General features: G+C 39.8%; 1 protein-coding gene across 9 annotated transcripts in view; it reads right to left on the bottom strand.

The window, feature by feature from the left end:
• Positions 1–23,784, bottom strand: part of MACF1 (microtubule actin crosslinking factor 1) — a 302,250-nt gene that overhangs the window by 21,707 nt on the left and 256,759 nt on the right. For all 9 annotated transcript variants that reach the window (XM_087820322.1, XM_087820324.1, XM_087820323.1 and 6 more), the window contains 25 exons: positions 23,043–23,162; positions 22,504–22,611; positions 20,922–21,140; positions 19,755–19,958; positions 17,907–18,138; positions 17,049–17,275; positions 15,607–15,729; positions 15,404–15,505; positions 14,575–14,676; positions 14,308–14,481; positions 14,061–14,216; positions 13,722–13,919; positions 12,471–12,599; positions 11,603–11,776; positions 9,299–9,454; positions 8,987–9,193; positions 8,727–8,846; positions 7,895–8,064; positions 6,693–6,852; positions 5,723–5,917; positions 5,247–5,375; positions 3,685–3,828; positions 2,414–2,602; positions 1,305–1,425; positions 533–696 (listed from right to left, as the gene is read on the bottom strand). In XM_087820322.1, the coding sequence (XP_087676448.1) occupies positions 533–696; positions 1,305–1,425; positions 2,414–2,602; positions 3,685–3,828; positions 5,247–5,375; positions 5,723–5,917; positions 6,693–6,852; positions 7,895–8,064; positions 8,727–8,846; positions 8,987–9,193; positions 9,299–9,454; positions 11,603–11,776; positions 12,471–12,599; positions 13,722–13,919; positions 14,061–14,216; positions 14,308–14,481; positions 14,575–14,676; positions 15,404–15,505; positions 15,607–15,729; positions 17,049–17,275; positions 17,907–18,138; positions 19,755–19,958; positions 20,922–21,140; positions 22,504–22,611; positions 23,043–23,162 (4,023 nt within the window). The remainder of the gene's footprint in view (positions 1–532; positions 697–1,304; positions 1,426–2,413; positions 2,603–3,684; positions 3,829–5,246; positions 5,376–5,722; positions 5,918–6,692; positions 6,853–7,894; positions 8,065–8,726; positions 8,847–8,986; positions 9,194–9,298; positions 9,455–11,602; positions 11,777–12,470; positions 12,600–13,721; positions 13,920–14,060; positions 14,217–14,307; positions 14,482–14,574; positions 14,677–15,403; positions 15,506–15,606; positions 15,730–17,048; positions 17,276–17,906; positions 18,139–19,754; positions 19,959–20,921; positions 21,141–22,503; positions 22,612–23,042; positions 23,163–23,784) is intronic.

Raw genomic sequence — 23,784 nt, 5'->3', positions numbered from 1 at the left:
TGTGTGTGTGTGTGTGTGTGTGTACATACACGTATATATAGAAGATACCAGAGATTTGTTTTAAGAACAGAAAAGTGTGGTATTATATTTTTTAGACTGGTGTTGATATTTCAAAATAGATTTACTTTTCATAATCTAATAGATTAGCAAGATCATAAAAAATTCTTATTTCATAATTGTGTAGCTTATACCTTTACTTAAAGGGCTCAATAGTAGTAATCTTGGTGATAAGCTATACACCTGGAGGTAATTTTGCAAAGTTTTATTCCTGCTTCTTGACCATAGCCAGGTGCTAAGGAGGGTCAGGTCACAGACTTTTACAACTGGCTGGTTACTTGCTTTCTGGTCTACTCTGTTTGAGTGGTTTACTTGAACGTGTCTTTTCTCCTAGGAGGCCTGAAGACTCAAACTGGTCTGTTTCTAGTTCTGAAGAAGTAGATCAAGGCACGCAGGTCATATTTAGAGGGCCAAAGGAGGACTGTCTCTAATAAAAGGCACTTCCCTCCAGGGATGCTGCTTGGCAGGGCCTTACCTCCTCTAGTCTATCCAAGGCATCATTTAGCTTCCGCTGACGCTCTAGCGCTAACAGCCACACCTGCTGCCAGCGGGCAGAGAGTTGGTTGATCCGTGGGTTTTTTGCTTCAGATTGTGAAAAGATTGGCATGGGAGGAGGCGTGGGCTGACTCAGGGATTTCCCTAAAAGGAAAAATAACCACAAGATTAGAAAAGCTAGTTTTGTCAGTTCACAAAGAGAAACACTGTAACATGTGTATGAACTCAGGGATCTTTATTTTATGATATCCAATCAGCAATAGAAAAGAAACATGGAACCTGGGAATATTTAGATACAGAAACATATTAATTTAAAAACTACTGATTCTCCTCCAAGCCTATAGGTACTTGTGTCATATTTTCAATCAATTCTGACCTACCTTAGTGAACTGAGGAAATATCAATGTCAAATCAACTAAAACTGCAATGGTTCTAGAGAAGCTCGTTTAGTTTATGATTAAATCAGTGCAAACCAAATGTAAATAGCTAGCACTGATAACCAAAACAATGACAGGTTACTGCAGAAAAATTTGCTTGACTATTTTGAAATTTCATACCAATCCAAGAAAATGCAGTATAGTTACTGTATGTCAGTGTTAAGAAAAAGAGAGTTTTTTTTAAAAAAAAAAAGAATTTAGTCCAAATCCAATGGTTTTTGAAAATGGAAAGGACATTTTTTGATAGGTATTTGGAAAGTGCTCATCTTCAACAGCACGAATGAAGCATCCTAACATAGGGGGCTGGAAACATACTGCTCCCACTGCGGGACTTCTCGATGAAAGGCCCATGGGTAGGCTCTATGTTTTTCCTTTTGTATGTCTTCGTGACCCGGTCCATGTCTGGCTGTTTTCGAGTCATCTCTTCCATAAATGTCTGTTAAACACAAACAATAAAAAAAAGAGTTGAGAGTTTTCTTGGACTAAGATGGAATGAGGCAACTTCCTACTAACAAAGGCAAAGTCCATGACAGATGAATTGATAGATGCCTTTGCACACTGTCTCACTCATTTCAAGAAACACGATTGAGCAAGACACTTTACCAGATGCTGAAGGCCTGGAAAAATGAGACATGGCTTCTTACTTCAAGGAGCTCACAGGTGAGTGAGGAAAACCAGGAAGTCAGAGCAATGAGTGCCACCCAGGGTGCCAAAGGAAGACCTAGGACAGGCACCTGGCAGCGGGTGGATGAATTCTTTCTGCTCTGTAACACATGTAGCCAAGACCTGAGGGCAGCCTCTAGGAGCTGACAGCCAGCAAGAAATGGAAGGGGACTGGGTGAAAGAGGTGAAGGGACAAGCAAAAAACAAAAACAAAAAACCCCGAACAACAACGAACCTCATAGACACAGACAATAGTACAGTGATTACCAGGAGGAAAGGGAAGTGAGAGGAGGCAAAACAGGGTAAAGGGGGGATAAATGATGATGGAGAGAGACTTGATTCAGGGTGGTGAACACACAATGTAATATACAGATGATGTATTATAGGATTGTACACTTGAAACCTATATAGTTTTATTAACCAATGCTACTCCAATAAATTCAATAAAAATTTTAAAAAAGGAAAAAGAAAATGGAGACCTCAGTCCTATAACCAGAGGAAATGAATTCTACTGACAACCCGAATGAGAACTGCTGCACAGGCTGACACTTTAATTTCAGCCCAATAAGACTCTAAGAAGAGGACCCAGCAAACTCATGCCCAGACTCCTGTCCCACAGAAACTGAGATAAGTGTGTGTTGTTTTGAGCTAAGTCTGTAGGAATGTGAAGCAGCAACTTAAACAGGATACACAGGGCAAAGGAAATGGGCTCCATGAGCAACGCAGGAAATACCAGTGATTACATGATGTGGTTAAGATACCTGATGCTCAGCGATAAGGGCTTTAACTCGGTCAATGTTCTGAGGGATTGGCTCCTGATCCCGCTGAATGAGGGTGGTCTCAGCCCACTGGATCCACGCCAGAAGTTCTTCCAAGAGCTCAGCATTAGCCACCAGTTCTGACAGGGCTGTTTCAAGACGCTGCTGGTGCTGCTTGGCCCATGTCAGGACCTGGGGGAGAGAAATCATAGCCTCTTTTAGTCAAGCAAATCCCATTATTACTATTATTTTTTCTTTTTTCATTTACACAGTCATCATTAAACAGTTTGTATTTTATTTATATTTTTTCCTTTTAAAAACATTTTTTATTTTTTTAAAATGTTTTTATTGATTTTTAGAGAGAGAGAAAAGGAGAAGGAGAGAGAAACATTGATGTGAGAGTGAAACATCAATCAGCTGCCTCCTGCACGCCCCCTACAGGGGATGGAACCCAGAACCTGGGCATGTGCCCTGCCTGGGAATCGAACCAGCAACTTTTCAGTGCATGGGACAATATCCAACCAACTAAGCCACACTGACGAGGGCAAGGTCTATTTTATCTGACAATAGTATAGCAAATTCAATTTCCTAATAGTTATCCCTTGCCTTTTTTTATTATTTTTTTTATTATTGTTTAAAATATTACAGATGTCCCTTTTTCTCCCCAATGACCTGTTCCACCCCATTCCTTCCCCCTCCCCAGTCCCTCTCCCCACCATTTTCCATGTCCTTGGGTTGTGTATATATGCACATAAATTCTTTGGTTACTCTCTCCCCCTCCACCCACCCGCCCTCCTCCATTCCTCTGACATTCATCAGTCTCATCTATGCTTCCATGTCATTGAATCCCATTATTTTTAAAAGTCCTTTTCCATCTGATCCGAACAATGAATATTTAGGGCAAAGACCACGCAAGCAGTTAAGAAACTTAGGTCTTACTCCAGGACAGAGCTAGGTTAAGAGCTGGCATGAGAAATCAGCTTTTCTGAAAGCAAATCTAGTTCACCCTGTTAAAGGCAGGACTTCTGAGGAAGAAGGAGGAATACACAGCGTGTCCACAGAAAGCCATCAGCTAACAAATCACTACACCAGCACTAGTCTTCCAGATTTCAGCACGTTACCAAGAAAACAGTCATTACTAAAATGCTAACTTAATCTTGTTGTGATTTTCCCAGTGAGTGAAAAATTTCTTATGGGGGAACTCTGTTGTATTTTACTGCTGTAAACCCATTTTATCAGGCACCTGTAATCTTCCTCTAAAGCCAGGTACCCACCTCCTCAAAGCGAGCCCGGATGATGGTGATCCAGTGTTTGATGGTAGTGATGCAATCAGGATGGCAGACGGCCAAGATGACTTCTCCCATCGTCACCGCTGCGTTCACATCCACTCGCTTTTCTTCCACTTTCTTCATGAATTCCTAAACAAAAAAGATTGGAAAACAAAAGCTTTAAAAAATCTACTCTAGCCCTAGTTGGTTAGCTCAATTGGTCTGAGTGTCGTCCTGATATGCCAAGGTTGCGGGTTCGATCCCCAGTCAGGGCACATTTAAGAATCAACTAATAAATGCATAAATGGAACAAATAGATGTTTCTCTTCCTTTCTCTCCCTCCCTCTCTTCTCTTTTTTCTCTTTCTTTCGTTCTTCTCTCTTTCTCTCTCTCTTCCCCTTCCCCACTCTCTCTCAAATTAAGTAAATGAGGCACCATTAAAAAAAAAAAAATTTACTTCAACAGCACTATTAATTTACACTGTGAGGGGGAAAATTTTTCAGTGTATTTTTCCCTTCCAAGTGTTCACTGACACAGACCTCTAAATGCCTCTATTAGGCATCTCTGGCATTTTCTTTCCAGTTCTAGAAGATGTGAGATGAGGGGTTTACTTAAGAATGACTTTCTTTGCCACAGATGACAAGGACGAGGGACACAGAGGGATGCCCCTCTTCCCCAACTGGGCATGCCTATTTTCCTATCCTGAATTAGTTCCTTTTGCTTTTGCTTTTTTTAAAAAAATTGTTATTTAAAAAAAAAAGTCTTTATTGGTTTCAGAGAGAGGAAAGGGAAGGGAGAGAGACAGCAACATCAATGATGAGAGAGTCACTGATGGGCCGCTTCCTGCACGCCCCACTGGGGATCAAGCCCGCAACCTGGGCATGTGCCTTGACCGGGAATCGAACTGTGATCTCCTGGATCTTAGGTTGATGCTCAACTGCTAAGGCACACTGGCTGGGCAGTTTCTCTCTTTCAAAAAATCCCGTTTTTATTCATTTCCATGTGTATAACCAGTACTATCTTGGACAAATAACAGTGATAAAACTGTTTTAAAAACTACTATTTTTAAAAAGTATCTAAAACAGAATACAATGACAAAACCAAGATTAAAATTTCCCAGCAGGTAAATAAAAAATTAAAATAGGAAACATTTCCCACCTCATTAGGCCCCAGGAACTGCATATTCTGCAGCTAGGCTAAGAGGTTCTGGGGGAGCTGATTAGGGCCTGAAGCCAGTAACAGTGAGGAAAGTGAAACAAAAACATGTGCAGGTGAGGAGTATAGAAAGTGGAATAGTCCACATTTTTCTTTATGTAATGTCATGATGTCTGACCTGTTTACAACCCACATGTGTTATGTTTGTAAAAACAAATGAAAAATCTTTAAGGTGTCACAAAAATCACCAGGCATTTCCCTGTCATTCTTGCTAATCAACAAGCTGAACTCATTCTGGTTCTGCTCCTCTGCACATGAGGCCTGAAGTTTATAAGCAAAAGCTGCTTTTAGTGGTAAGCGCAGCCCTCACCGTGGTGGGTGGCCTGTGTCACTGTACCCTATGACTGGAGTACCTTATGGGTGTCAATGAGAGCCTGCAGGGCCTCTGTGTCATCAGGAAGTGCTCCCCGAAAGCGAAGTGTTTGCTCTGCTTCAGAAAGCCACTCCAACAGCATGTGGACTGTGTCCCGAAACTCTTCCGCCTGAAAGAACCAAGCACAAAAGATTGAACGTCTCTCTGCAGCCACGGCCCTAGACATGGGTTATGCCAAGGAAAGGGTCTAGGCCTAAACTCCTAAGTGCATCATAGGAATTTGATGGCCCTGTCAAAGTCCCACACAGGTTATCTTTCATTTGTAGGTCTTTGAAAATGAACTGAATTCATTATTTTTCTAATACAAGTCAGTATTAGAACCTTGCAGAACATTCAGAATATCAATGTTTGAAGTTACATTCATTTTGAGATTGGCTGGAATTGATCCTGGTAAAGAAATTAGAATAAATCTGCTTGGACCCACCCCCCGGGGTTGTCCCAATAAACATCTCTGACCTGTTGTAAGGCCTGCTCAAGTCGGCTTTGTTTGGAGACAGAGAGTTTACACACAGTGTCCCAGCGAGTGCTCAGTTCTTGAAGCTGCCCTTTTACCCACGTGGTGTCATCGCGACTATTCTCAATCAGCTCTCGGCCGGACCGCTTTAGTACCTGAACGGTTCCTGTTCGCTTTCCCAGTTCCTTCTGGAAAACCTGGAAAAGAAAACAGAAGAATTAGTTTGAGAAATGTTTTGAATCCAAGAAGCAAAACCACAGAGGAAGTCATCATTTCGTTCCATTTCCCCTGGGAGGTTCCAGTCATGTCTTTTATGTACAGAAGGAGGCTGGATGATGCATAAGAAAAAAACCACTAGAAAAAGTGGCTCTAAAATTTGAGCAGCATGACTCTGGTTAAGTTGCTTAGCTGGAGTCTCAGTTTCCTAATCTAAAATGGGACTAATGTTATACAAACACTTCCAGAATTATGGGAGTTGAGTAAGAACACGTCATGCACATAACAATAGGATGTAATTTCAGGGTAAACTGAATGCTCAACATGACAGGTGTAGGTTATACTAAATATTGGTGCCCATGGTGCTGGGCTTGTGAGGTTCAGAAGTACTAAAAAAAGCACTCATTTTCATTCTAGGAGTCAGTGGAAATATATGTCTTGAAGTTAAATTCATTTTGGGACTCAACTGAGATACACAAATAGGAAGGGGGGCGGAGGAACCTCAAAGTGGAGTTTACACATTGCCAAATGTGAATCTAACCAATTTTGGCAAATTCTTTGTGACTAATGCAGAATCCCAGCAGCAGTTTGTTTAAACTTGCAGAACAAGGAGCCGCCCCTCTGATGAGCAGAGATCCAGGCTATTTCAGACTTCCTTTCTCCCTTAGAAGATAGTGTGAGCAGAAGGCACAGAGACACAGAGGTAGAGCCCCAATGGCTCTCTGCCTTCCATGCAGCCCAGATCTCACCCCTCACCTTATGGGCATCCATGAGGTTCATGACGAGGTCGAGGTCCCCGTGCACGGGCTGGTCCTCAGCCAGCTGTGGCTCTACCTTGTACAACCAGTCGACCAAGGCCTGCAAAGCATCCATGAACTGGCCGGAAAACAGCAGGGCCTCTTCCAACTTGTGTTGCCTGAGAAAAGCACACAAACCTTGCTGTTTTGAGGTATTATTTGTGAATGGCCCACAATTCTGACTGCTGAAAGGGAATACTGCTTGAACTCTATTAGAGAGGGACCTCCAAACTGGAATGGCTATAAATATAGTAAAAAGTGACAGAGAGAGATGCCTAGACATTTTAAGTGAAACCACTCTCTAGAATGAATTAATTATAGTGTAGGAGATAGGTACAAATGCCCTCTCTGGAACCTTAAGAGTCCAGCAGTTATACATACGGACACACCCTAACAACCAAGGCCTGTGTTCACTACTTTATACCAGTCCAGTATAGGAATGTGGTTTAGGTAATGGCCTGGAGTTAGAGTTCAATTCCTGGCGCTATACCAGTTGTGAGGCCTTGGGCTGTCTCTTCACCTCTTTGCTCAGTTGCCTCACTAAAAATTTGGGAGTACAAATTATATAGAGATATTGTAATAATGAGTATGGCATAGTGGGTATAAATGGATAAAAGTACAACTCTTACTACCAAACCAAGCAGTTTCAAATCCCAGTTCTTCCACTTAGCAGCTGAATGATCTTTGGGGAGTTAAGAAACCTCCTAACAATGGTTTCCTCACTGTCCCCCCTCAGTGGTTGTTATGAGGATTACATAACTGGTAGGCTCTGTTATGCACATACTCAGTATTAGTTGCTCAGTACAGGTCAGGTATCATGATGGTCAAATGAGGTAATACACAGAGGCTTTACATAGTGTCCAGCACATGGTGAGAGCCCTCAGCGAGACAGCTACTGGCTTTTCAAGCTGGTGATTTACAAATATTGAGTTACTGATCTATTACCGTAGGCTTCTCTCTAATACAGTAAGGTGCAAGTATAAAATGAGCAAATTTCAATATTCTATTCAAATTTTTCGTAACCCATTAAACTAACTGAAGATGTTGAGATGTTATAAAACCTATTGCTGATGCATAAGCTTTATTACCACTTTATAGAGTCCAGGAAGAGTCTCTTAGGTAGCCTTGGACATATAGACCCAGGAAGGCACTCATGCTCACCTCTCCACAGACTTGCCACACACAGTATCCCATTTGTCTCTGACTTCTCCCAGTAAGTTGTCAAGTGTTTGAGTGTCATCAGAAAGCAAAGTCTTTTCTTTCAGGGCTCTGCCAGTTCTAATTGTGGTATCATACACAGGCTGTTTGCCACCAAGTGTTTTCTGAAACTCCTGTTTCCAAAAAGAAAAGAAAACAAACAAACAAATGAACATGGTGTGAGATGACATCTTGATTTGAAACAAGAAAAATTTTTGTGTTTCCAGGTTGGTAAACAGATACAGTTTGACTGTGACTACTACTACTTTTTAAAAAATCCTCACCTGAGGATATTTTTTCCATTGCTTTTCAGAGAGAGTGGAAGGGGGAGAGAGAGACCTATGTGAGTGAGACACACTGTTTGGTTGCCTCCTACCTGAGCCCTGACAAGGGGAAGGATTGAGCCTGCAACTGAGGTACATGCTCTTGGCTAGAATCAAACCCAGGACCCTTCAGTCCACGGGCCAACTCTCTAACCACTGAGCCAAACTGGCCAGGGCTGTGACTACTTTTTGAACTAAAACTATTAAGAGCTTATCCTTAAAAAATTTTAAGTTTTTGTTTATGTCATATACAGCAGTCCATATTTCTTAAAGCCTAGAATTTCCAAAAGCCTAGTTTTAACTGGTTTACTCCCATGATCACTTTGTTTGACTGCTACGTAAGTGAGCAACGGTCACGGTTAGAACTGTCTGGGCATGAAGTGGACGCTGGCTTCATTCTCCTGACGCTTTTATCCGGGTAAAATCTTCACTGAGTATCAAACCCAGGCCCTAAGAGCAACAAACTGCTTTACCTTATGCTTAGAGAGCTGTAGTTTAATTTTGTCTGGGTCATTGGATATCTCCAGCTCTGAGTCCAGGTGACTCTCTGCATCTTCCAGCCAGTCGATCAGTTTTTTCCAAGCTTCGTGGAACTACAATTATATAAGAAATAAGTTATAACAGGAAAGAATAGGCAAACCATACAACACTTCTATGTGAATCAATCCTGAGACTCAACACTTGCATCCCAAGGCTGTTCAGTAAATTAGTAGGTACTAATTTTGTAACTTACTTGTTTTGCCCGCTTCCTGGCATCATCTAGTGATCGCCCTCTTTCAATAGATCGCTGGACAACCTTCTCCCATCGAGACTGGACACTAACCAACAAATTCTTGATCAGAACAACATCCTGTTTTTGGCTAAGGAACTTTAACTGATTCCCGGTTTGATCCAGCTCAATGATCTGGTCTCGATGAGCATTCACTTCATTAGCAAAAACCTGGGGGGGTGGATATGGCTGTTTTTAAACTGAAGATAAGACAATGGAGCACCTCTTTCAACCAGTCCTTTCAAAAGGAAACCAACAGCATGGTGTTATAGTTACCTTGTGCTCCTCTATCTGGGAAAGGACAGTGTTTAGAATCAGGCTGGGAGGAGAAGCGATGTTTAAATTCTGCTCTGCTAGCGTGAGCCAGTTGATAAATTCTTGCAGGGAATTCTGGAATTCTGTTGCCAGGTTGAGGGCCTCTTCCAGCTTTGACTAAATTTTAATTAAAACACACACACAAAAAGTGCCAAATTCAGGAATTACAGCTTCAAGGACAAAGGTGTAAATTGAACACCAAATAAAATGACCTCTAAAAAGGAAGCCTCATTTAATCAACCTCCAAATATGCCTTGTTTGCAAAGAAGGGGACACTTTAATGTTAGCGTCTGAGACAACTGTTTATGAGAAAGGAAAGAGCACAGTTTGTAGTTGAGCTGCCTTCCCTGCCATTCCCCACTTCCTGGGACATTAAAGAATGGGAGTAAAACTAGTTGCAATGTAAGTGAACAGCTTAGTGGTCACAGCTTGCACATCTGCAACCTGCTTTGCCCAAAGTCTCATTTTCCTTTAAGGTACTTTCTGTGGCTTAAAAACAACCGATGAAAAGCACTTTACTATAAAGATGATGCTCATTGCAGTGCCTCTGTTTAAACGTTTTCAGAAAACATGGCACCTAAAAATGTCTGAGTCCGAAACTTATTCTTATGCTACAAACAGAAAAGGTAATAAAAGCCATAGTATTCTAAGCAAAAACCTGACAACCCTAGATGTAAATTTTTAGATTCTTTTATCTAAGTCAGGTGACAGAAACAATGGCTCAGTCAGGGAATGTGCAACTGTCCATGAGCACACCCCAACTGCACCTGGGGGATGGCCTCTACCCCTGGCCCATCGACCAGGCAGGCGAAGTAGAATAATGACATGTTGTTAAAGACAAATACATCCAAAATATTCACAGAAGAAAACACAAGATATACACTAAGAATGTTCATTCCTATTAATTGGGTTATATGTGATTTTTATTTTCTTCTTTGTATTTTCAGGTTACTTTTGTAACCTAAAAAAACCACTATAGCAAATACTACAAAAATGTACAGGCCTAATCTAAATAAAGCAAGTGGAAAAATAAAATCTGTATCAAATCTATTCTAGAAATGCTTAGAATTTAATATATCACCAAGTTCCTAGATGGCAGGAAATCTTGTTTTATTGATATATTCTTTAATATAGCACCACTTAATAAATGTTTTTAGTGATTCTGAAATGCAATGTTCATGCAAAATCAGAGATAACTATTCTGACACCTAGCCTTTGCTTGACCGGTTCCACTGACAATGGGTTAAGTATTTGAGGCAATCTGCTCCATTGTTGGGAAAACCCTTTAGAAAATTCTTGATTATGAGCCAGAATCTGCCTCAGTTACTTGAATCAGTCTTAGTTCTGCATTCTGCAGGAATTTCAGGCAATGGCCTGTCCAAGAATTGGAACACAGTCATACACTCAGGTCCTTGGGCCATTCTTTGTATAACAAAATTACCAGACCCCACATTAGAAGAACTCTAAGAAATTAATGCTTTCTAAAGTGTTTAATTATGTATAAATGTTTATGTCCTTCTGCCCATTAAATGTGATAGGATCCATGTCTTCACAGTTTCTACTTTATACCTAGCACAGCGCCTGGCACATACGTGCTTACTAATTTGATAAATGCATGTGGCCAAGAACCTTGAACACATTTTACTCGATCTGCCCAGCACAGCGACTATGCAGAGACTGAAAGTTGGCACTCATAAGAGCCAGCGTCTGGGGCCTTGCCTGGTTCCTATTCACTTCTCTTTCGAAGGGAATTTCATTTTTGAGGAAGAGTGGGAAAGGGCCGCATAATTTACTTCTCGTGATTTTCAGTACGATTCCTTGCATACTTTACTTACACTAGAGCCCAAATTCCTTGTGCCAGGATTTCTAATATTCCCTGTATGCTCTGCCCCACCCTCCCAATCCCAAGTCCTCGCCTCCAACATGACCTTGTTTTAAGTAGGAACACAACAATTCTGATTAATAATAAATATAGGCCCCACCATTTACAGTACTATCTTAATTGGTAGATGCAGACAAGGAATGAAATAAAATATTGGCAGAAATCAGTACCATCAATGCAACTTGACATGGATGGAAAACAAACCTAGTGACAGAAAAGATAGGTGATTAGCATGGAGGCAATTCTGAGGATATCAGTTCTGCAACTTCTGGTTCAATATACTGGTCTTTAAAAAATCTTTGCAGAAACGAGATGGTAATTACATGCTATCACCAAGCACACTACTCAAATACCATAATCACACACTGCATTTGTGGTGATACCTTTCTTTCTTCCATCTTACTGCTGACCACATGCCATTTCTGTTCCAGAAGTGCTACGCTCTGTTCCGTCTTTGAACCAGACCCAGAATCATCACGGCTTAAGAGCATGAGCCTGCCCTTGTCAAGTAGTTGATTATAAGTCTCTTCCTTGGCTTTGAGCTGGGAATAGAGTTCCTACAAGAAAAGGCAGGAAAGATATCAATAATGCTAATTACCTGAAAGATACCCCCACACACATTTACAAACACAGATTGGAAAAGTCCAGGAAGGTCTCACGTTGATTAAAACCCTTTCTTTTGGATTCAGTTCAATGGCTGAGCAACTAGGGAATGAAATCCATCATTCTTGCTTAGTATTAAAATAATTTTGTCACCTAGTAAACAGAAGTATTTTTAAAGATCAAGGATCCTTAAAAACAGACCACAATATTTTCTTTTCCTGAATAATTTGCCTAGACATCATGCCTTTTGGTCTCAGTCACTTTCTTGAAATACTCTACTGTATCTATTGGGTTTCCCTAAATCCCACCAAAGTAGTCTTTTCCTTAAATACAACCACATCTGTGATATGTATTTGTCTTCTGGATGCTTTTTCCTTCAAGTGAATATTCTTGAGCCCACCAAACTGAGCAACTCAAAATTAACCAGATGACCAATGTAGATCTAGCAGATTCTCTGGTCACCACTGCTGCCTGTGGCAGGGCATTAAAAGCCCATATACAGGCAGCAGTCCTCAAGGTTGTACTATACTATATGGTCAGTAAAAAGGCATTACCTTGTAGACTCCCAGATACATCTCTCTCTGTGAATTAGGAAAAGGGCTACTAAATATGGAATGCTTATGCTCCATTTCAGGAAATCTCTATTACCATGTGTGTGTCAAGCTGTTCCCTAGCAGTTTCAGGAAGTCCTCCAGTGGGCTTAGATGCAGAAAGCTGGGTCTCCATTCTTGTCAGTTCCAAGAGGAAATCTTCGATTTCACTGTGGAAACCCTGGGCCTTTTCAGAAAAAACACATCAGGAAGGTCAGTAGTCAATTCTAGCTTCAACAGTAAACATTCTAAACAACCATATGAGGAATCTATTTTTATTTTATTTGTTTTTTATTTATTGATCTTAGAGAGAAGAAGGTGGGGAGGGGGGAGAAAGAGAGACAGACATTGATCTGTTGCTCCACCCATTAATGCATTCATTGGTTGACTTTTTTTAAGTTTTGTCTTTTTTAATATGTGTTTCCATTGATTGATTTTTTTTTTTTTGAGAGAGAGGAAGAGAGAGGGATAGAGAGAAACATCGATGAGATGAGAGAGAAACATTGATTGGCTGCTTCCTGCATGCCCCCTACTGGGGATCAAGCCCGAAACCTGGGCATGTGCCCTGACCAGGAATCGAACTGATAACCTCCTGGTTCATGGGTTGACACTCAACCACTGAAGCACACCAAGTGGGCCACTGGTTGATTCTTGTCTGTGCCCTGACTGGGGATTGAACCCACAACCTTGGTGTATTGGGATGATGCCCTAACCAATTGAGCTACCTGGCTAGGGCATGAGAAATCTATTTTGAGGGAAGAATTTTGGGCTGCTCTCAGGCAGAGCTGTTCTGTTAATGGACTGGCATTGGGCCAATATATTTATTTATTTTTAGAATCTACGAGAATCCTTCAGATTCTACAACATACAAAGGTGGGCAAAAGTAGGTTTACAGTTGTGAGCATGTGAAACACGGTTTATTCTTGTATTGTTACTTAATAATTATTGTATTTTCATTTGAACAGCTGTAAACCCACCCCTGTATTGTAAATGTCTGATATAACCAATGAATTGACTAAGGTACTGCTGAATATAAATAGAGAGGGGCCTGACTTGATCTAAGAAACAACTGAATATGAGAACAGGTTTGTTATAGCACAGATTTACTAACTTTGAATAGTACAAACTAATCCAAAAAGCCCACTGAATCAAAAGCTGTTCTTGCCAGACAAGTTCCAGCAGAGAAATGCCCTTCCTCTCAAAACAGAGAGGGCTCTACCCCAAATTGCTTTCCTTTCCTTGACTTAGACAAGCTTTCTTGCGAATGTGATGTGCAGTTTCACCTACCTAATTTGGATGATGCACATACCTGCTGTAGAGTCGACTGAAGCTGCTGCTCCCTCTCCTCTGTTTTCTGTAACACTGATTCCCAACATTGGTTCATAGTTTCCAAACGGCTCCTTAAGCTGCTGGCATCATCTCCAGCACTAGATTCAAGAAGTTCATTGCCAGCTTTGTTGACTGTTTCCACTGTGGCTTGATGGGCCAAAACATCATTTTTTAGAACCTAAAAAATGTTGAACAACAAGTTATATCTACAGATAACATCAAACTTGGTTCTCTAAGGTACACACAACATCGAAAGGCTTCTGGTGACAATATTTAGTCTAAAACCAGAAGGCTTAGAATGAAAAATAAAAATACTCACATGGTGCTTTGCAAGCTCAACTTCAATGACTTTTGGATCTCCACTTATTGGTCTCTGAGCATCCAACAACTCTTCAGTGTGAATCAGCCAACTCATGAGTTCTTCTAAGGCATGTTGGAATTGACCAAGGGCCAAGAGAGCACCTTCTAGTTTATGCTACTCAGAAAAAGATATAAAAGGAATGATTGTTAGGAAATGAGAAAGCAGTAGACAGTAGTCCATTTATGTACTGCACCATTTGCTTTACCTGTCTGTGGGCAATTTTTTCACCCAGATTCTCCCAGAGGTGTTTCAGTTCTGTCAATGGTTCTCGTATAATGTCTCTGTCTGTTTCATCAGTAGCTTTCTTTAACATCAGTTCACCCTGGTGATTGAGCTTCTCCATCTCAATTTGCTGTTGGTAAACTTCCACTTTAAATTCCTATCAAACACATATTTGATGTTAACATCAAATCAAGTCTTTAAAAACTAAAAAGAAGCAATCCCTCTTCAAAAGCCATTCCCAGATACAAACCTTCATTTCATTTAACTGATCTTTAACAGTGTTGAGGTCAGTGCCGACAGGGGGCATGGTGCAGAGTTTAATCACAGTGTTATCTAGCCAGTCAAACATAGCCTATAATACAAATACAAACAAGCAGTCAAAACAAAAACAGGGGGTGGGGCAGGGTAGAAGGGGTCAATGGAGAGAAAAAGGTACATCTCTAATATCTTGAACACTAAAAAATAAAAAAAAAACAAAAAACGCACAAAAAATGAGTCAGGGGAGAATTAGTATTATCTCTGCTAAATAAGCAGAAATAAATCAAAGTGCCAAGTATTGTTTGTTTTTTTAGGTGGCGGGTGGGGAGGAGAGAGGTAAGGAATAATTATCTTTATTCCAATAATACGGGGATTTAAGAACAAAGTAAACATTATTGGGATAGTGTCCAAAATAAACTATGATCTGGAAAAACAAAATATGAATAAAAGTTACTACTTCTCATGGCTGGCTAGCAAGCTCAGGATGTGCTGAAGCTACTGTGTCAAGTTGTGCTTCAAGATAACCTGGGTGTGGAACTTCTAGCAAGCAATGGCTCACAGTAAGGCCAGCTTCGCTGTATAGTGACAAGAATAAATCTGGTGCACACACGATGATGAAAAGCAGAGCAACAGTAGTAGAATTTTGGGTGTCAGTGCTTTCCACATTAGAAGTGGGAAACTTTGGATAGAAATACAGAAAGAGGGGGTTGTCTTAGGTTTGATAATGTTGTAGTCCTATAAAGGCGACCCACTCTTAGGCTGGATTCTGAATATGACATCACAGAAGCTGTATTCCTGTGGTGGTCACCCTTGGTTCTTACCTGAAGAGTGTCCTGATACTGCACAGCGGCTTGCATGGCATCCTCAAGCTTTTCTAGCCTCTCTTTCCATGTTTTGTTTAAGTTCTCCCAGGCATTATTCATCTAGAGGAAAACAAACAGTCAACCAGATTCTTCAGTTAATATCACTGTTCAGCCTCAGTCCACTAATGTTTTGTCTAAACTCCGTATCTATTTCTTCACACCTCATCAATGCTCTTCTTCACTTCGGGCTTCTCAGTTTCTCCACAGGCAAAAATCAAATCTGCTCCAAGGATTCGAATGAACTCCAATTCCTCATGCAGACCATCTGTCTCTTCCTTAATAGTCTACATGTAATGAACAGAACATAAGCCAAAACAGAAGCAGAACAGAACCTCCCAAACTTTGCAAATGTAACTATATCCCCATCAATAGCAGATGTTGAACAGAATTTGTTAAATTCACAAAAACCTTTCACTGTTATTAATACTTCACTATCTAAGTAGTGAAGCTTCAGACTCTGGTTATTTTTCATATATGTGTACATATATATAAACTACACAGAACAATATATATAAAACAGCTTGGGAAAGGTACAATAAGCTTCAGTAATTTACCAAAGGTTCATCCCTCCTGCCTCCAAGGAGATTATAATCTATAGCCAGAAGTCTATTACATAGAAGTATATCAACAAAGGTAAAATAATATAGCACAAGTCACAAATTTAAGAGCTGAGAGACTAGCGTAATAGGAATGTTAGGCTATATAATCTTGAACAAAGAAAGATCTCTGCTAGATCCTAAAAAGGGCAGGGGTGGGGAGAGGGAGAATAAGACATAAGAGAGATAATATCAAGACAGGCTTGGCTTATACTAAATGGACAAAATGAGGGAAGAAATGCACTTAATAAAAATAAAAACTAGGCTCCTCCAAAAGACTAGAAAAAGGTATGTCAACATAACAAATACTATCTTTGGATGATGAATCCAGAATTTATTTGCTTTTCTACCTTCTATTTTTCTGCATTAAAGAAATTTACTCGAGCCCTAGTCAGTTTTGCTCAGTGGTTAGAGCCTCGGCCTGTGCACTGAAGAGTCCCGGGTTTGATTCCGGCCAAGGTCATATACCTCGTTTGCAGGTTGATCCCTGGTGTGCAGGAGGCAGCTGATCAATGTATCTCTATTACATCTCCCTCCCTCCCTCCGTCCCTCCCTTTTCCTCCCTCCCTCCCATCTCCCTCCCACTCTCTCTGAAAAGCAATAGAAAAAATATTCTCAGGTGAGGATTAAAAAAAAACAAAAAAAACTTACTTGAGAAACAAAATAATGTACACTATAGCGAGGACTAAATTCAGAAATGAAAGCAAAACTGAATTTTCTAAGCATATTCTATTAATTTGAATTAAGTTTAAAACTGATGAGAAAATTAGTTTAGTTCTATATCACAGCTGGTGGAGATTATACAAACTTGTATTTATAATTAAAAAATGAAATTTACTATAATGAGCAGATATTTTTTTCAAGTGGAAAATAGCCTGTTGAACTTAAAATAAACACAAACAACTTTTAAGGCACTCAGCTTGGCTAAGCAGTTTAACACAACATACTTGAAAAAAGTGCTTTTTAGAAAACAAACATGTAAGAGAAGGGGTTTTGTTTTTTCTTACCTCAGCAGCTTCAACCTGTTGTTTAATGATGGATGGATCAATGCCTGGGCTCTCCAAGTCATGGACGATGTCCTGGGTGTCTTTGATGGTGGTAAGGAGAGCTGCCATGTCATACCAAAACTTCTCTGCTAGTTCAAGGACATCAAGGAACTTAATTTCTCGCTCTTCAGCCCGAGCTTTGATGTCCTCCCAGAAGAATACCATTTGATCCAATTTGTCCTGGATTTCTGAGGGGGTAAAGAAGAGATATGTAGAGGACTTCTCTAAGTACTTGAAATCAGCCTCATTGGAAATACCATCTAATTCTCACATTTTCACTGAAATTCTCTTTAAAAAAGCTCTAAGAATTTATATTCATCTATCTTAGTATTATTATGTCTACATTTACATTTCCCACTTAAGTTGGTTTCCCACGTAAAGAGATCACTGAGGTAATCTGGGAATGAATTACCATCTAATATAAAGGTACTGCTGAATACAAAATCCCTAACTTACAAAGGGACTGAGATGAGACCTCGATTTCCAGTGTTCTGTGCTGAACTTGCTATGTTTCCCATGGAAAGTGTTATAAAAGGTAGTTATGTTCTACAGACTCTTGATACTGCAGTTCACTCATATTAGGGGTTAAATGGAGCATTTGTTCCTTGGTCTGGGAATCTAACTACCAATTGTAACCTAGTTTCAATAGGCAGATGTGTTTTGAATTCTAAATGACTTCCAAATGACTTTCTGGAATACTCATTACTTAGGGACTGCCTTCAAATTTAATGAAGTACATCTGGTGGGACACTGGAGGTAACCACAGCCTAGAATTTGTTCTATTGGTTTTCTTTAAAAGTAATTCAATTCATCAAGCACCTTTTGCAGCCAGATCCTTGTCAGCTCCCTGAGATCGCCCAATGAGCTCTTCTCCACGGCGCTTCAAGGCCTCAAAGGAAGGCTGAAGTTTTTCTAGCTCCATGGTGGCACTCTTATTGTCACTGATGCACTCTCTGATCTTGTCGACTTCAGCAGGGATTAGTGGTGGCATGCGCAGGCGAGAGGAAAGATTCTCCAGTGTCTCCAACATGGGCTCGATCTTATCATGGAACTGAATAAATGTCAGACCATTAGCCATCGTAGCAATACTGCATCACACTTCTGGGGGAAAATGTTAGGGAATAAGGCCGAAGGATAAATGGACTACTGTCCAGGACCCCTGCACCCAGCCTAGCCTGACGGCTATTGGGGTTGGCTAAGGAACGGTTTGGGGCTTAGTATACCAGAGCTGGCCCATCAGAACAGGAAAATAAATGTTTATTTTAAGAATAAAAATGATTAAGTAATATACCAGAAATGTGACGAGAAAGGGACGACACTATGAAACTGGAGAGACTCAGTGTGTCAACATCTCAGAAGATAGTTGCATGCAACAGGTTAGACCAACAAGTTAGATGCCCTCCATCAGCTATGTAAATGGATGAGGAACTCAATATGCTAAATGACTTGGAATTTAAAATTATCAGAGCATGCAATTTAATAACCACCGTATGTGACAGAAAAGAAAATGTTGGCACGATGAAAGGTAATTAAGGAAGGCCAAATCTAAGCTCCACTTTTCTGGTACTTTGAATAACATGACTCTAACTGTAAAATTTCACTTACAATCTGAAGCAGAGAGAGGAGAAAGAGGAGCAAGGCAGGAAAGCTTGCCCCCTAAGGAAAAGCTATCTAAAACCAACTCTGAATTCATTAATTAGAATAAGTCTTATCAACTGTAAGTGTCCTGTAAGAAATACAGGGTGGGGTTTCCTTAACAAAATCACTTCCCACCACTCCCTCACTTCTGGGTTCCACCCCAAATGAAACTGGCATAATAAACTGCACTAACAAATTCATTCCACTGAGGTAAAGGGAAATTTCCTGATAGGTAATCCTGAATTCTCAGCTTCATAAGAATACCCTAATCCCAATGGAGGCGGGCACCTTACCTCTGCAATCTGTAATGGTGGGCGCGGTCAACACAACAATGAAATGTGACGATGTGGGGAAGACAGGAGCAGGCAGCAACAACACAAAGTAACACATTCCACAATGTGAGTGAGAGATGGGACGGAAGGTGGGGGGAAAAACTTGAGTAAGTACAAATATTAACCAAGAATATTGACTAAACACAGGAATAAAATACCCAGACATGACAAAAGTACCACTAACAGTAATATATTAGTTAAAAAGTATGTAGTTACATGCTTTAAACTCCACTGCAGGTGGTTTGTTTCTCTTTGGCTCTTACTTCTCTCTACTCAAGCATCTTTTTTGAGTTAGAAGCCTGCTGGTGGCCCCTTAAGTAAGAGATCTAATGTGCTGTCTTCTAGTCTCAAAAGTAACAGGTCCAATAGGAATCTGAGTTTGGCATTTGTTGCTTCAAGATGAATTTATCCAGAACTATCCCTGCTAAAGGATCATCACAATATACAGTTTTCAAGGAAATTACCAACAGGTAAGATAATATGTATCAATTAAGTTGCATTTTAACCATCCTTATAGTGCGAGCACAGCCATGATCCTTGCAATAAAAATGCAGATCAGCAAACATTCCTAGTCTCTGATAGTTATCATCAGCGTGCTGGTCTAGACCCTCCTGAGCACAGAGATGTATCTGATACAGAAACTTCTTTCTTACACTAAAGGACAGTTGAAAGTTATATGAGTCTAAGACACACGTACCTGAGCCGACTGGGAAACAGCCTCGTCCAGAGCCAGGGCCCGCTGGCGCACCTCCTCTTTAATTTGGGCATATGTATTTTCTGCTTTCTGGTATTTTTCTTCTACCATTTCACCCTCTTCAGGGTTTAACTCCTTTAGCTGAGGGCCTATCTTTAGCAGTTTATCAATATGAGGTTTGTGTTCAGCAATGGATTCCCTTAGTTGCTATGTAAAGAAATACGAATGAAAATAAAATAAGCATTTTCATATCAGTTTATTTGCATAAATGCTTGATCAGAGCTCATACCAACTTTGAAAACAACAAACTGAAATTAAATGCCAGTAAGTCCCAGTGTTTCATCATTTATGGAGGGGGAAAAAACAGCCAAGTCTTGGGCTCTGACACTGATTCTCTTAATTGTTAAAAGCCAATTCAGATGTCCCATCCATCACCGAGGAAGCCTTCCCAGACCACATCTTCTCTCTCACTCTCACTCTCCAATACAAATTTATCCCACCATCTTCTGTACTTGCTAATACTTAAATGTACTAATTGTAATTTCCATGGTTTAACATGTGTTTTTCTCCTGAGACTGAAAGATACTAAGCAGGACAAGCTACAAATAGCAACACTTCTGGTAACCCAACCACTCCTCGACTTTACTGCAGGCTACTTCTAGTTTACATCCTTCCACTTACAAGAATACAGAGACAGGAATAAGCACAAGCCATAAACCAAATAAAATAAACATTAAAAACGCATCTTTTTAATGTGGTCACAGCATTTGTTGAAGTGTCTGCAAATCTCCCTTTCATCTTACCTACATGAAGCAAATGCTTTGTGACATTCCTTCCTGGTTCTCACTCCAGCTGGGGCCTAACCAAAGGAAAAGAGCCACCCAACCACACCCCAAGTCTAACAACACCCCACTGGCATGGGAAATCTGTTAAATTCCCTTGATGATAAATTAGTTCTTTGTTTACTTCTGCAATACCCAGGTTCCTGACATCTCCATAAATGTATTCTTAACTTAATTCGTATGAAAGGACAAAGGAAATAATTCAGATATGTATGTTTATTACGCAAAGAAATTCTAACTGATTTAGAATTTTATAACATAGAACTTGACTAGAAGGTGGAGTCCATTATTAGTTCTGCAATGAAATAAAACCAGGAATGCTCCTTACCCTCATTTCTTCCTGCTGTTGCCTGAGCTGCTCATGATCAATAGCTGGAGGAGGTAATTGTGCTATCAGAGCCCGAGTTTCCTCAATCCAGGGGCTGAGCTCCTCATAAGTTTCCCAAAACTGGTTCACCAAGACCTGTGCCCGCTCTAGGCGGGCATAACGCTCTGAGTTGAGCAGACTAATGGCTTCATATTGCTGTATTAGAGACTCCGTCTTTTCCTATGAATGTCAAAAAAAGGAGGTATATATACATACATTAAAAAACCTAAAGGAATAAATACTATAATGTTAAAAAATATGAACGAACCTAATAAGATTACAAGTGATTTTTTTCTTTATACTTATCTGAATTTTCTAATTTTCCTATCAAACATACATCATTTGTATAATTTTTAAAATATGAAAGTTGTTTCAAATACAGTAAACAGCACAAGCACAACACAGCAAAACTAACCTTTTAGTGAATAACCTTTTATAACTTTAGATATAGCATTATTAAAATGTATCAGTTTAAGATTGAACATCTCAGGGGCCATAACGGAGTCTCTGCCCATCAAGTTTAACCTGCCTTTTCTCCTCTGACAAAAAAGTATTCGCAAACAGTATGGAGGTTCCTCAAAAAATTAAAAAATGGAACTGCCTTATGACCCAGTGATTCCACTTTTGGGAGTTTACCTGAAGAATCCTAAAACACTAGTTTGAAAGAATATATTGTACCCTTATGGTCACTGCAACAGTATTTATAATAGCCAAGATACGGAAGCAACCCAAGTGCTCATCAATAGATGAGTGGATAAAAAAGCCATGGTACGTATATATAACAGACTATTACTCGGTCATAAAGAAAAATGAAATTTTACCATTTGTGACAACATGGATGGACCTAGAGGATATTATGCTAAATGAAGTAAGTCACTCAGAGAAGGACAAATACCATATGATTTCACTTACATGTGGAATCCAAAGAACAATATAAACAAACAAAATAGAAACAGACTTGACTCACAGATTCAGAATACAGACTGGTATTTGCCAGTGGGGAGGGTGCTTGGGGGACTGGGTGAAAAAGGTGAAGGGACTGAGAAGTACAGATTGGTAATTAGGATGAGTAGTGCAGTCAACTTACAAATATTTCTAAGGAAATAATGGTTACCTGTACCCTTTATAAAAAGGAAAATAAACACCCTGATGTACAAACTAACTTATGGCCAAGCTTTAGAAATGGGTATAATCTTTTAGAAGGATCTAAAGAAAAAATTAATATCCGCATATGGTTCTGAAAATCTATCATAAATTTCTGAAAGGGAACTCAAAGTCACTCCTTATGGACTGAGGATAAATAATTCCTCTGTTTAGGGAAGATGGATTTGCAATATATGTCACGATACAGTATGGCTTTTTCGACATTTATGAACACAGGCTTGAGTCTGAATTCCCCAGAACATCAAGCAGGTCTTTAACACCATTATTAGTAATGGAGGGAGAAAAACCTATAACTTAAACTTCTTAAACTTTAATTTCACAACTGTCCTTCTAATTCACCATAATCAAGACAATAATACGGTGAATAAATGCAATTCACCTGTAATACAGCTTTTTGCTCCTCCCCACACGTGCCAAAGATTTCACCACGATGACTGAAGAGTTCATCCATTGAATCTTTGTGTCGAATAATGTCAATGGAGAAAGCCTTGGAGAAAAGTAAACCAAGTTAAGTCAAGAAGTAAAAGGATCCCACGCCTGTGTCAGTGAAGTCAGGCACACCTATGAAAAATTCTTTGCTTTAATGAAGTCACATAAAAAATTATTCTTATCAAGTTTTGACACTGTGCCTATCCATACACCTTCAATGCTTATCTTTTAAGAGCTTACAAAATTATCTTCCCTCATAAAAATTGAGAAAATTACGAATCTTTCCTAATGAGTCTATTTCTCCCTTTTCACAAAGCAAAAAAGCTCTCCCACATCCTAACAAATATTTATAAAATTAATCTCTATCTACCATCATGACATTGCATCATTTCACCTGACTCAGGATAGTAGTCAAAAACTCTCTCCTAAGTCACTTTAAGCTGATCCTATTAGCTCAGGACACAGTGGATACGTCAGTGTTACACTTACCTTCTGTACCTGCAGCTGAGCTGTGGTCTGGTCCTGTTCCAGGCGAATTGGACCCAGGGCCATCAGTTTCCGTTTTGTTTCAGCAACCCAAGCTAGTTCTGCGTCAGCAGCTTGCTCATACTAATAGACATATTGAAGAAAAATAAACATATTACATATAGCCAGGGTCTTCCTTCTTAGAATTCAAATCAAGATGCAAACAATTTAGAATTGCTTATATTTCAACAAATATGAGTTGATCCTATCTCAACTTCTTTCAAAAGAAGTTACAGAACCCAGTTAGTGGTCCTATAGCTAAAAACAACAGAAATTGATACTCTTAAAAAGAAATATACTTCTAATCTGTTTTTATGACACTGTGCTTTCTGCCAATCCTTCTTCCTACCAATACACTGAACAACAGTCTTAGTCATGTTTAAATATAAACTAACATGGGAGCAGACAGCTGAGTCAAGGTAATTTGGAAGTACTCACTCAGCTGAAGAAGCATAAGACCCCAGAAGAACACCAAACCTTTCAACAATTAAGAAGTAACAAAGAGAAACTAAGAACATGTCCTACGTGACTGTTTGATCTGGGTCCTTCAATCTTCTATCTCTTCCTCTTCAACTCTGCCAATCTACACTAATATTTAGGAAAAAAAGCTCCCAAACATGACAAATTTTATACTCAATTATCTGGCCAAGATTAGAGATATCAATTAAAGACATACTGGAATGCATTTGGAGTCAGAGCAAACTCC

Source organism: Miniopterus natalensis, chromosome 9 (assembly GCF_054644295.1).
Source record: "Miniopterus natalensis isolate mMinNat1 chromosome 9, mMinNat1.hap1, whole genome shotgun sequence".
Classification (NCBI taxonomy): domain Eukaryota; kingdom Metazoa; phylum Chordata; class Mammalia; order Chiroptera; family Miniopteridae; genus Miniopterus; species Miniopterus natalensis.
This window is presented reverse-complemented; position numbering and strand designations above follow the sequence as displayed.